At 38.4% G+C, this 12,622-nt stretch overlaps 2 protein-coding genes and 1 long non-coding RNA gene across 7 annotated transcripts in view; all 3 read left to right on the forward strand.

Moving 5' to 3' along the window:
* The window catches only part of LOC102080371 (uncharacterized), an 83,443-nt gene that overhangs the window by 1,073 nt on the left and 69,748 nt on the right, over nucleotides 1–12,622 (forward strand). The window lies entirely within an intron of this gene.
* Nucleotides 371–4,617, forward strand: LOC102080829 (uncharacterized). The gene is made up of 3 exons (XR_267198.4): nucleotides 371–547; nucleotides 655–682; nucleotides 968–4,617. It is a non-coding gene; the product is annotated as an uncharacterized LOC102080829 (long non-coding RNA).
* LOC102080616 (uncharacterized) lies at nucleotides 4,657–8,738 on the forward strand. Of its 4 annotated transcripts, none has more exons than XM_025904002.1 (6): nucleotides 4,657–5,596; nucleotides 6,493–6,579; nucleotides 6,842–7,201; nucleotides 7,718–7,844; nucleotides 7,951–7,978; nucleotides 8,420–8,738. In XM_025904002.1, the coding sequence occupies exons 1-6, from the start codon at nucleotides 5,581–5,583 to the stop codon at nucleotides 8,513–8,515; spliced, it is 714 nt and encodes a 237-aa protein (XP_025759787.1). In that variant the 5' UTR covers nucleotides 4,657–5,580; the 3' UTR covers nucleotides 8,516–8,738. The 4 variants fall into 4 exon arrangements, with proteins under 4 accessions (XP_025759787.1, XP_025759786.1, XP_025759785.1 ...); XM_025904001.1 differs by lacking the exon at nucleotides 4,657–5,596 and adding an exon at nucleotides 5,786–6,393 and having other exon boundaries at nucleotides 7,721–7,844; XM_025904000.1 differs by lacking the exon at nucleotides 4,657–5,596 and adding an exon at nucleotides 5,794–6,393.

Here is a 12,622-nt window from a genome sequence, read left to right on the forward strand (position 1 = left end):
GGCTGGTGAGAGCACTGCTTTAACGCTGATCCAAGTGAAAGTTGAAAACTCACCCATACACAATCAGGCTGAGCACCTTTGGCTGCACTGATATTTCCTTCATAATTGTGCATCGTACAACAGTAGAGACTTTAAGGTTAGATTGTGTGTCAGCATTATTTCTTTTCTCACTAAAACCACAAAGAAGTAGAAACATAGCAAAGCTCCAGACTTTTCAGACTTTGACTTGGATTTTGTGAGAGGCCCAAGGTCTTTTCAGAGACCACTTAGCAGGTGTAAGCAGTTCTGACTTCCTTTCTGAAAACATAGACGTAATAATAATAATAAAAAAGAAGAAACTGCTTTTGCATGGAAATGACCACATGTGAACCACCTATTAGAATTGCAGTGAAATGACTCACTTTTTTGATTTTACAGAGAACGCTGAAGCTGAAGGTCCATTTAAAATCCATATTGCTGCAGCAGTTGTTGTCCCTTCGCTATGTTTCCTGATCTTCATATTAACTGCTGTGATCATTCTCAGAGGAGTCTGCAAACGACGTTCGCAGTAAGTTTCTTCCATTTATTCTTTTACATTATTTTGTGCTATTACACTGCTGGAATAAAAAGAAAGTGATCTCTTTTTCTGTTTGTTTGTTTGTTTGTTTTTTACAGAAGAATCACCCAGGCTCCTAGAAGACTGGTAAATATAATAATATCATTGGTTCAGAAGATTCTTAGATTTTTTTCTAATTATTCTATTTATACACAACATTTAGACATATAAGGTCAATTAGATCTGCCACCCTTTCTATTTTAAGCAATACTGAACATGCAGCTAAATGCTTAAAAAACCCAAACATCTGCATCAGCTCCACTAGCACAAGCACAAGGACAAACACCAACCCACAATATCCACATTCACGTCGTATTTAAGCTCCTTAAATCTTATCTTGTTTTTGTTTTGTTCCTCTTTTGTCTTCTGCAGCAGGAGCAGAGACAACCCACTTATGAAAACCTGGATTTTGAAGGTCGCCAACAATGTGGACAAATTCAGGTTCACCCCTATAAATACAGGGCTCAGTGATATGAATCGCACAGTAACATAAGGCCTAACTCTTTTAAATGATCAACCACTTTAAACGGCTTTCTCTGTGAATGTATTGTAGTGAAGAGCACAGTCTGTACTTGAAGCTGCATTATTTTTTTTTTCTGGCTGAACTGAAGACCAGTCAGAATGTGAGCTCATCGATTTGTAGTCACAAGTTAACAGCTGACAGTAGATACCTGTCAGTTTTGTACAGGGTGTTTAATTACTGACGAAAATAGATTGCTTGGAGCTCTTAAATGCACTGTTACTCACACACTGGCTAATGTTGTTGTTTTAAATGAATTCAGAACACACCCTCATGTTATCTTAGGCTGCTCTGCTTAGTAATCTCAAGACTTTACAGCGTTACAGAGAGAACAAGTGCCCATTCAGTATGAGTTTAGTGCTGCAGTTTATCTCTAGTGCAAAAGTAAAACTTGACACATTTAAACATGATAGGGTAGTTGAGGCACTGATTGGGATGCTGTCTCACAGTTTAATGTAGAGAGAAGTAGATCAAAGTGAAATTTATTCAATTAATAAATTAAATTAACTTTCTATGCTTTAATTCTGCAGTTTTTTCCCTCATCACCAGGTAAATGCACAATGCAATTTAAAATACATTTTTTATGCTGTTGCAACTTCACAGAAGATCTCCTTTCTGTGCTTTTAATAAGATCCGTCTCAATCCATTGCATATATAAAAAGTATTATTTCATCACATATTATATCACTTTTAAAGCACACAGTAGCAACAACCCCATTTCTAAAAAGTTGGGACACTGTGTAAAATAAAAACAGAATGCAAGTTTTACCAAATCTAATAAACTCATTTTTTATTTCAATCAAACATATAAATCAAATATCAAATGTTTAAACTGAGACATTTTACTCTTTCATGGAAAATATGAGCTCATTTTCAATTTAATGGCTGCAGCCTGTGTCAAGAAAGCTGGGACAGGGGCAACAAAAGACTACAAGTAATTAGGTTAATTGTTAACAGGCCAGTAAAACCAATCTTTGAAAAATACGATGGACTGCTTTCAGAACTGCACATGATTATTTTCTGCTGGCAGGTTGTTAATGGTATCCATCGAGTCTAACAATCTGCAGTCTATGAACTAACCTCAGCTAATGCCAGCTAACAATGTTAGTTTGGTGGCGAGTGGCCTTTAGTAATAGTAATAAATCACACAGCAATAGTACATCGAAGATACTGAAGTGGCGCATAACCCAGGTAGCTACCACAACTAAAACAAGGTGGTTGCAGTAGGCTAACGTTAGTTTTTAAAAAAGAACTTACTTCCAGATGTTTCTTTAAGTTGGAGGTGGAGTCTTTTTATGCTGAGAGCAACTTGGTTTCTGGCAAACATAGTTTGCAATGCATGGTCAGATTTTGCCCATCCTTTTCTTCTTTAAATGTTAAGTGGTGTCGGAATTTCCAAGTAAGAAATGCATTCCTGCCCGTGCACTTCTGGCTCTGTTGTGCTGGCTCTGGGTCCATTGTGTAACTGATGCCACCAACATTAACAGGAGACTTACTCATATGTTGTATTTTAAATACGTAACACTGGCACATGTATTCCGTTACTCCCCAACACTGCCCTGGACTGTAAGTTAACTCCTATATGAGACTTAAATGGACAACATTCCTCTTCCAAAAGTCCAGCAACTGGTATTTTCAGTTTCTAGATGTTAACACACTGTTCATAAAAGAAGTGGGGAGGTACACCGTTCTAAACGTGGCCCTGAAACATGCTGGAACCACAAATTCAAATTCATTTCTTAAAATGGCACAGTTTACAAGTTTACACGTTTGATAAACATTTTCTAATTAAATAGAATATACATTTACATTTGTGAGATTTGCAAATCATTGCATTTTGTTTCTATTTACATTTTGCACAGGATCCCAACTTTTTTGCAACTGGGGTTATAGAAGTGACACTTTGAGGCAGTTTTACCCCAAAACTGCGCATCACCTGCTCCAGATCAGACTATGTTTGCAGGATGAGTTACCATGGTGATCTAGCCAGGTTAAAGGAAAGACAAGTTTGTGACACTGCAGACTCTGACTTTAAGCTTTACACAGCTCACTAAAGCATTAATCCCACTTTGTACTATACTCCTTTTGACTGCATTCTATAGAGAGTCAAAAAGATGGTACAGAAGTCCCATTTAGACTCTGCGTGACTCAGTGGAACATATCTCACCTACTTCCCTTGTCTGTGGTCTCTGGTGTGAAGTGGCGTAGATGCATAAAAAAAACAACAAAAAAACAACCACAACTCACAAAAGTGTCCTATTTAGATCAACAAACGGTTTAACTCCAGACACTGATGTAGGAGGTAATTTCCTGTGAAATTATTTTTTCCATCTAAATAAAATCTAAAAGAGCAAACAGTGCACTGCTATTGCACATAACCTATTCAGTTCATCAGCTGGCAAAGTGCATAAACAGAAAGCTTAAAGGTCATGAAAGAGAAGTACAGTGCTTAAAAAAATTATTCAAAAGCAGTATACATGAGCCAAGTTTGAACTCCTGGAGGTTGGAGCTCCCCACACTGGCAGTCCACACCTCTAATTTGAAAAGGGCCTTAATAAAAATAAGAACGGATAAGTCAGAAAGAAGAAAAAACATCTCCCTCATCCATATTAGGTTAACTGGAGACTAAAAGTTGCCCAAAGGTGTGAGTGTGAATGGCTTTCTGTCTCTATGTGCTGACTCTGCAGTAGACACTGTTGAACCCCTCCCCCCACAGCTCAGCCTGATTTGGATAAGGGGTTAACAAGTTGCTCCAGTGTTTTGTTTTGTTTTTCTGAATAGATATCATTTAATGTGTAGCACCTATGCTTGTAGAGACTACATTGATCAGGTGTAACATTATGACTATCTGCCTATATTACGTTTGCCCGTTTTTCAACTGCAGTGCACTGTGTATTCTGACACTTTTCCATGAGTACCAATATTACCTTTTTTTTTGGCAATTTGAGCTACAGTAGCTCATCTGTTGGACCAGACCACAAGCACCAGCCTTTGGCCTTTAATGACCCTGTGACTAGTTCACCACTGTTCCTTCCTTAGTCCACTTTTGATAGATACTGACCATTGACTGGGAACAAAGGCTGGGAGCAGGGGTTTCGAGGTGCTCTGATCCAGTCGCCTAGTTTGCCCTTGTGACACTTGCTCAGAGCCTTACGCTTGCCCTTTTTTCCTGCTTTGAACATATGTAATTTGAAGACAAAATGTTCACTTGCTCCCTACTATATCCCACCCAGTAAGAGGTGCCATGCTGAAGAGATAATCGGTGTTATTTCCTCACCTGTTAGTGGTCATAATGTTATACCAGATCGGTGTAGGTACATTACAATCAAAACCATAACTTTTGAAAAATGTGAATGACTTTATTTTGTACAGGTTACCTCTTTTGCAAGCACAACTGTATATATAAAAAAATGGAATGTGAGTGTTGTGTGTATAAAACAACGAAATAAAAGAAAATAACAACAAAAAAAGAAAATTCATTTAAAATCATAATAACACAAGGGGGAAAAGTCACTTACTCAGTGCCTTTGGCCTCTGCTGTGCCTCTGACTCAGTCCTCATGTCAGAACCAATCAATGTTGAGTTCCTGTAGAGTCTTTGCCAAGTAAAAGCGCCCAAGAATGTCACCATTGATTTGTGACAATTTTTCTGGTCTTGTTTTCAAGGGAAAAAAATGATAATAATGAGGCCCAGACACAGAGCGTATGAAACATGGAAACAAATTAAACCTATTTTGTAACCCTTAATATAGACAATTGTGTATGGTATGCTCATTGTGATTTGTGGTTGATAGGTTGTTAGCCAGTGAGTGCGCAGTTTCGCAGTTGTTTGTTGTCACATCTTTTTTTATTTAAACCAACATGGTAATTGTGGAAATATGGGGCTAAATTTGGGGCTTGAGAACGGGACATCAAAAACCTGTGGGTGATAGATGTAGCTACGCCAGTCTTTTACATCATATATGGGACTGGGCCTTGGTGACCTCATAGCTGGTTATGGCCATAGATGGAGGAAATACATCTTTAGAACATCAGAAATCAATAATTTGCAATTCAGGTAATGGGAAATTTTTATATTATTTTTCTTTTTCAAAACTTTGGGCTAATCATGAAATGATTTAAAGTTAGCCAACATCTAAAGTGTGAATAACTGTATAAAAAATAATAGGTATAACTTTTATGTTAGTCGGTGGTCATTTTGTCAGCGTCACTGTCAATGAATATCACCCTCCCAACATCCACCCAATCAAAAAAAGCAGATCACTCACATGGGGGGAGACCAAAGTCATTCACTTCCTGTGTGGAAACCATTCTACTACAAGTACTTGGGCAAGGCTGAATGTTTTGTATATACACTATAGCTGGTCTACAGCATAATTACAATGATTATTATATATATAGTTTAGTTGTTTTTGTGGCCTTAAAGGTGTTAAAGGTCTGATTTAGAGATAAGGACCAAACAGCAGATGACTTTCAATACTGGTAAGAAAATGTTGCTATTTCTGTTTAGGCATAAACAGGATGTGATCTTTCTCACTGAATATATCAGTTATCTGGTTACAATCAGACATAGGCGTTGTTGCTGTCACGGTACTGCGTCTGTGACCCATTATTTTGTGTTTTGTTTTTGTTATATTCTTTGATTATTGTTATTCATGGATTTTGGTTCTGTTTGTGTTATATTTTCAGTCCTAGGATTTTGGTTTCTGTTACTTTGCTTTTCTCGTGTTCCTCGTCTTTTCTCTCTTGTCTTCCCAGTCAGTTGTGTCTCTGTCTCAGTGTCTAATCTGTGTCCTTGTGATTGTCTTGTGTTTCCTGTTTTATTTTGAAAGTCTGCATCCTATGTCAGTGTATCTCGTTTTGCTTCCCCTTGTCTTGTTATGTCTGTTTACTCCCAACTTTTTTTTTCACTCCCATTCTCTCATTACTCCCTTGTATATTTAAACCATGTGTTTTCCTTTGGCCTTTGTTGCGTGGTACCACTCCCATGTGCTGTGTGTGTTTCTGTGTGCGCCTCAGTTCCCAGATTATTTCAGAGTCTGTTCCTAGTTTTTTAGCTCTTAGTTCTCGGTTCCTAGTTTCCAGTTTTGGTTCTATTTTCTTTTCTATAGTGTTTTCATTATCTACAGCAATAAAGCTGCCTCTCTCAGTTTACCCCTCTTGTGTTCTGAAACCTGCATTTGGCTCCTTATCCTGCCTGTCACACAGCCGAAACACGACAGTTGCTGCTTCACTGTCCAGGACATTCTTGATAATTATTATATTACATGAATTGCAGTGTAAATAAAGTTCTGTTAGAAATATTTACAATTCAACTTTTACATTATAAGCTGGATATTTTTAAAACATCATGTTTTTAAATACATCTTTCCTTCAAGTCGGGATGGAAACGGTTTCAAGATATTTGGACATCAACCGGACCTTCACCCTAATATGCTGCTTCTCCTCCATTTTCTTGCAAGCAGGTAAATTTCATTTTCAGTTTCTGTGACAATGAGTATAAGCTATGCTTCGCTTTCTTATTAAGAAGTGTATTGTGAAAAAAAAAACGCCTATAAAACAGTAAAAAAGAAGACAGTTTCGGGCAAGTTTTTTTTTTTTTTCCTAATTGTGGCTTTAATTGTAGCAAGCTTGCTTTTTTAGTTTAGTCAATGCAACTTAACTCCATCACAAAATGGTGTGTTTGCAATCTTTATTTCCACAATGTTTATCTTTCATGCCCTTCAGAAGGGAGCACCACTTCCTGGATGGTCGGGAGCACAGTGACCCTGCACTGTAGCAATAACTCAATCAGCGACCTCCTTCAACTGACATGGAGAAGGAATGGGACTCTTCTGTTTAGTTTCAGGCCACAGAAAACCTCAAACAACAGCTCTGTCACCTTAAGCAGTAATCAGAAAACATCAGACAGCAGAATAATAGGGTCTCATGCAGCTGCCATCCTGAATCTAAGCATATCCACCTTAAAAAGCCAACTGTATGCACTAATCATAGAGGGAGCCCAGAAATATCACGAAGGAAACTACATTTGTGAAATGACCACAGACTCAGGAGTCTTTGAACAGAAATGGGAGCTCATGATTACAGGTGAGTTTATTAAATTTTGAAGTTTTTAGATCACAAAACAAAATGTTACCTAACTGAAGACAGGGCAGGGACAGGTGGGCCCCATAAACAGGAAAAGGCTGGAAACAATGGTGCTTTCAATGCCAGCTCTCTCTCTCTTTCTCATTGTTTGTTGTTATCAAAGTCAAGTCTTTTTTTTAAGCTTTCGGAGCACGCCGGGGAGAGTTGAGTTTCCCTTAACATACTCTTCTACCTCTATATTGACACCGGAACACTTTAGGTTATACTGGCTTGGCTTTCTTATTTGTGTACAGAGCAGAGACACTATGGTTTGATTGTCTGGTAACATTTGTCGCTGAAACCTTACATGAGTATTTATGAAATGCAAAGCTCCCAAATTTCAGACTTTGACACGAAGCAGAATTACAACAAGATACATTTTAAAGTAACCTAAAGTCTTTTGCTTTTACATGGAAGTGAGAATAAGTTAACTGAGTATTAAAACTGCAGTGAAATGAGTTCCTTTATTTTTTACAGAAGAAGCTGAAGCTGGAAATAAATTGAAAATCCATATTGCTGCAATCATGGTACCTTGTGTGTGTTTCCTGATCTTTATCATTTGTGCTTTGACCTTTCTGAGACAAATCTGCAAAAGACAGTCAGAGTAAGTTGGCTCCAGTCATTCTTTTGCAAAGTTTCATGCTAATGGCCTTACACGCCTGGAATAAAACCACAACTGATCTCTTTCATTTTATTGTTTTTTTTCACAGAAATATCACCCAACTGACTGTGACATTGGTAAATAGAATACTTTCCCTACTCTCTGCTGAGAAGTTAGATTTTAGACAATTTGCAGATACATATTTGAAAATCCAACAGATCTGCCATCCTCTCCATTTTAGGCAATACTGAACCAGCTGAACTCGTTCAAAAGTGTTTCAGCTCCACAAGCACCAGGACGGCTACAGAAAATCTTTACCACCACATACAATAAACCTATTTATCTCAAATTTAAGATCTTTCTTTTATAATATTTAGATTTTGACTCTTTGAGCTCTTAACTGTTTTGCATTTTCTATTTAATTCAGTTACATTTTTAGTGGGATTTTTAACTTTTCACATTATTATATTCTGTGAGACAGGATGTTTTTCTTTGAGCTACACTGTTTTTCATGTTTTGACTGCTGTAAAACATCTTTATCTTATCATGATTTGGTTTTGTTCCCATTTTTTCTGCAGCCAGAACATCTTTATGAAAATCCCCTTGAACTTGAAGCTCGCCAACGACGTTTCCAAAACCAGGTTCTCTCTTACACAAAGAGGACTGAGCAATAAGAATCACACATAGTACAAAAGAATAGAAATGCACTGCAATGAAGAGCACATTATGTACTGAAATCCATTAAATTTGTTTTTCTTGCTAACTGGACACTTGCCATAATGTGACCTCATCGGTTTGTAATCATAAATAAGTTTCGTCTGTTTACAAATCTCTGTAAGTAAACTGGAGCAGGAACCTGAATTTTCTCTACTAAATGCACAGTTATTTACTCACTGGCTAATGTTGTAGTTTATTTATGTCCAGTCTGTCATTTTAGGCTGCTTGCCTAATAATTTCAAGACCTCACAGCTATATAAAGAATAAACAAACAATTTAATCAAGGAGTTGGCAGCCATGAGAAGAAGAAGTGACATCAGACAGAACAAGATTCAGGGCCCATGCCTGTCTGTTTGAGAGCTGAGAAGCTAAAATAGTTTGGACAACGATGAAGTTCAGGAATGCACTGACAGTTGAGTTTCAACTCAGGGCATTGTTCACACTCAGGTTTGTTTCGAAGCTCCACAGAGAGGCGCAGTTAGGCCTGCCTCAACAGGGGGCGTCAAAAGGGTAGAAAACCTAACATTAGAAATTTTGCTGGGTGACTGATACAGCTGTCTCAGGGCCTCCTGGGGGCCATGCAGTTAACCTCATGGTAGTGAAACCTAAAGGAGGAATGAAAGAGAAAAAAAGAAAAGGAAAAATGTTCTACTCTTCTCCCCTCTGCTCTTCTTCCCTTTTCTGGGAGGCAGTGGGGAGGTAGAGCGTACAGCCCAATCCGACGGGGAGGTGTGGGATGCCAGATCAGGTGCTCCCCTTCTGGCTCTCCTCTCTGCTCTCTCCTGACTTTTCTCTTTTGTCTTACTTCTCTCTATCACCTTTTCTATCCCTTTGAAGAAGTGAGGCTCCATAAATATTAAAGAGGTAAGTATTACTTCTCAGTTTCAGTGAATTGATAGAAGAAAATAAATGTAGAAAACTAAACAGAAGAGAGTAGAAGAGAAATAACAATTTAACATAAACCAGTGGCCCACTCCAGGGCCTGATCAACCCTGGCAGGGCCTCCTTGGATGAGGGTGTCTAGTGATAATGGCCGAAACACGATGAATTCAGGGTCCGCTACTGACGATGTGCCCCACATTTTAATATGATAATCTAGATCAAATCTCTAATCCCTAAATCTAAACATGGAAGGAAAAAAAAAGGCGGATTAGCTTGGCTAAAAGAGTTACACACCTTGTGAAGTTGAGGCACACAACGATGTGTCCCGCTGGTAAAGTTTCTGGGCTGCCTTTCCTCATAACAGTCATCCTTCAAGACTTTCTCCATTTGAAGCAATGCATTATCAGGGTTTGTAACATCTAGTCCTTTTACTGAATATTATACTTTCCCATGTCTTGTTATCAGATTTAATTCAACTGTGTGTAGTTCCACAGGTTTCTCCACTCTGCCCTGAGCTCCTCTTATTTATTTAAACCCTAAAGCTGTTGTGTTGTTTGTTGCTCCATACTCACTGTTTGGCTGCTTGTGTATTTTCCTCCATGCCTTCAATAGATTTTTGGACTTTGTTTTCAGCAGCAAACATGAATAAAGATTTGTTTTCTGGTATTAACTTGTTCATCTCTGTCTCTTCTTGGGTCCACACATTCCAAAACAACATGACTGCATCAATGTCATCATGCCAATTTGCCCGCGGGTTTTTCCTAAGAATTGTCAGGTCCGGGTGATACCAGTCATTCCACACTCATGCACTACAAGAGAGAGACTCTATGCCTTTCATGCTTCACTAATAGTTACTAAAAAAGCAATTGCAAAAGACTTGGAAAGAAATCAGTGGCCCAGGCCAAGGCAGAGTCAGCCTTTGAAAAAAGTACATCACCCACACTTGGAGAGGGCCAATGTGGGGGTGAACTAAAAGCAAATATTGCAACTTCACAGTGACGACACTGTGAAGTTGCACTGCACTGTCAATCAAGCAACAAAATTAGCCTCAAGGTGCTTTATATGTTAAGGTGAAGACCTTAAAATAACACACAGAAAACAGAGAACACCCCATCCGCATTATACTACACTGCGGCATTAAAGATCACCTTTAGCTTGTGATAAAAGTGATTGTCTACCAAAAGGGGATTTCTAATATTTCTGTGTATTTTCTATGTTTAATACCATTGCTTACATTGGTAAATAGACTTTAGTGAACAGGATTTATGAAGGGGTTATATATGAAATAAGGAAATGACCTGTACTTTATGACGCTGCTCATTATACCTGTATAATAATCAATCTGGTCCCTTTTTACCACTTAAATTATCTTGATAAAATATTTGTTGCAATTTCAGCTCCTCTCTCTCTTGAAAAAGATGTCAATGACATTTTTTACAGTGATAAATAAAAAGCCATTTTAGCAAAAAAAATGACTGGAGCATCTACATTGTGACAAGGATGTTCTGAAAAATATGTTTAGCATATGTTTGAAAGAGTGTAGGCCAGCAAGTCATTTACAACTGTGTAATCACAAGCAATGATTTTTGGGCAAATACCAGAAATCACCCTTTGGCAGACTGATCTCTGCTGGATTGTTGTACTACACTGTGGTAGTACCATTCTGGCTATTTGACTTGTGCTTTCTGTGTTTACCCATAGCTCACTGTTTACGTCACTGGAATTTGCCTTTGTTTTCAATCTGCTTCCTAAAAAAGCAGAAAATGGCTACTGTAGCTTTGGGCGGGGGGTAAATAAAATTAGCCACCCAGGTTTTTATCTTGTTCTATCTTGTCAAGCATTAAAGTCTGAGCTTTTCAGGATTATCCCTCATATGTCAGTGTTCTTTGATGCAGTCATTTTAATGTCAACTTTTCCAGGTGTCCAAACAGGCACTGTTTAGTGCAAACAGGAGATAGCCTGCCTCACATCTACCTGTAATTTCTTTGGAGAGTTGAGTGAGTTTTTTGAGATCTGAGCCAGCTGATAGACTTTTACCAGTGAAACGGAGTTCATGGACATTTGAATTTTGACTTGGTAAAGAAACTTTGGATGAAATGACAGGGGAGTTGAGCTGAGAGAATTTTTTAAGTCTTTCCACAAACTTTGCTCAATTCCCTCTGCAACAATGGGATTGTAGTGAGTTGTTGTTGATGGAAAGACTGTTACTAAGGGAACACCAGTAAGAGCAGGGGTGTGTGTCTCACTGATTACGTAAGGCAGCTAGCAGTTAGTCATGTTCTGTATATGTCGTTATTGCTGGTTCTCTGTAAGCACTGGTAATGCTTGAGGTCTTGAACACAAACCTTTCTGTTGAATTTATAATCTCAATCACTTCTTTTGGGTCAAACTAAAGAAAAAAAGAAAAGAAAACCTTGGTCATTCTGTTTTGTATAATGAGTTTGCTGTTATTTAATCTCTCCTTGCTACATGTTTTTTTTTTCTTTTTTTATGGTAGGAATGTTCATCTTGAGGCTTCAAAACATCAGCAAACAGTGGGTGACATCACACTAGCAACGTCCATTTTTTATACTGTCTATGGGCACAGACCTCACAGCTGATTATGTCCATGGATGGATGGCTGTCATTCCATCTTGTCGACATGGATGTAGATGTGTAGATATGTAGATGTTGAAAACTCCTCCCCTTCTGGGTCATTTGTTCAAGCTGTGCAGGTGTAAATTTTGAGACATATCTTTTAGGACTTCTATAACAATAAATTCCAATTCAGTTTATGGGAAATTCTTATATTTTGGGGGCATTTAAAAAAAGGTGCTAGGATAAATTCTTTTAAAGTTAAAGCAAAGTCTAATGTGTGAATAACTACATAAAAAGTATGTTTTGCCATCTTAGATGGGATTGAACTTTTATCCATCCATCCATTCACTTCCGCTTATCCTTTTCAGGGTCGCGGGGGGCGCTGGAGCCTATCCCAGCTGTCATAGGGCAAGAGGCGGGGTACACCCTGGGCAGGTCACCAGTCTGTCACAGGACTAACACACAGGGACAGACAACCATTCGCACTCACATTCGAACCTATGTGCGATTTGGATTTGTCAATTAACCTATCCCCACAAAGTGCATGTCTTTGGGAGGAAGCCGGAGTACCCGGGGAGAACCCACGCAAACACGGGGAGAACATG

Source organism: Oreochromis niloticus, linkage group LG16 (genome assembly GCF_001858045.2).
Source record: "Oreochromis niloticus isolate F11D_XX linkage group LG16, O_niloticus_UMD_NMBU, whole genome shotgun sequence".
In the NCBI taxonomy this organism is placed as follows: Eukaryota; Metazoa; Chordata; class Actinopteri; order Cichliformes; family Cichlidae; genus Oreochromis; species Oreochromis niloticus.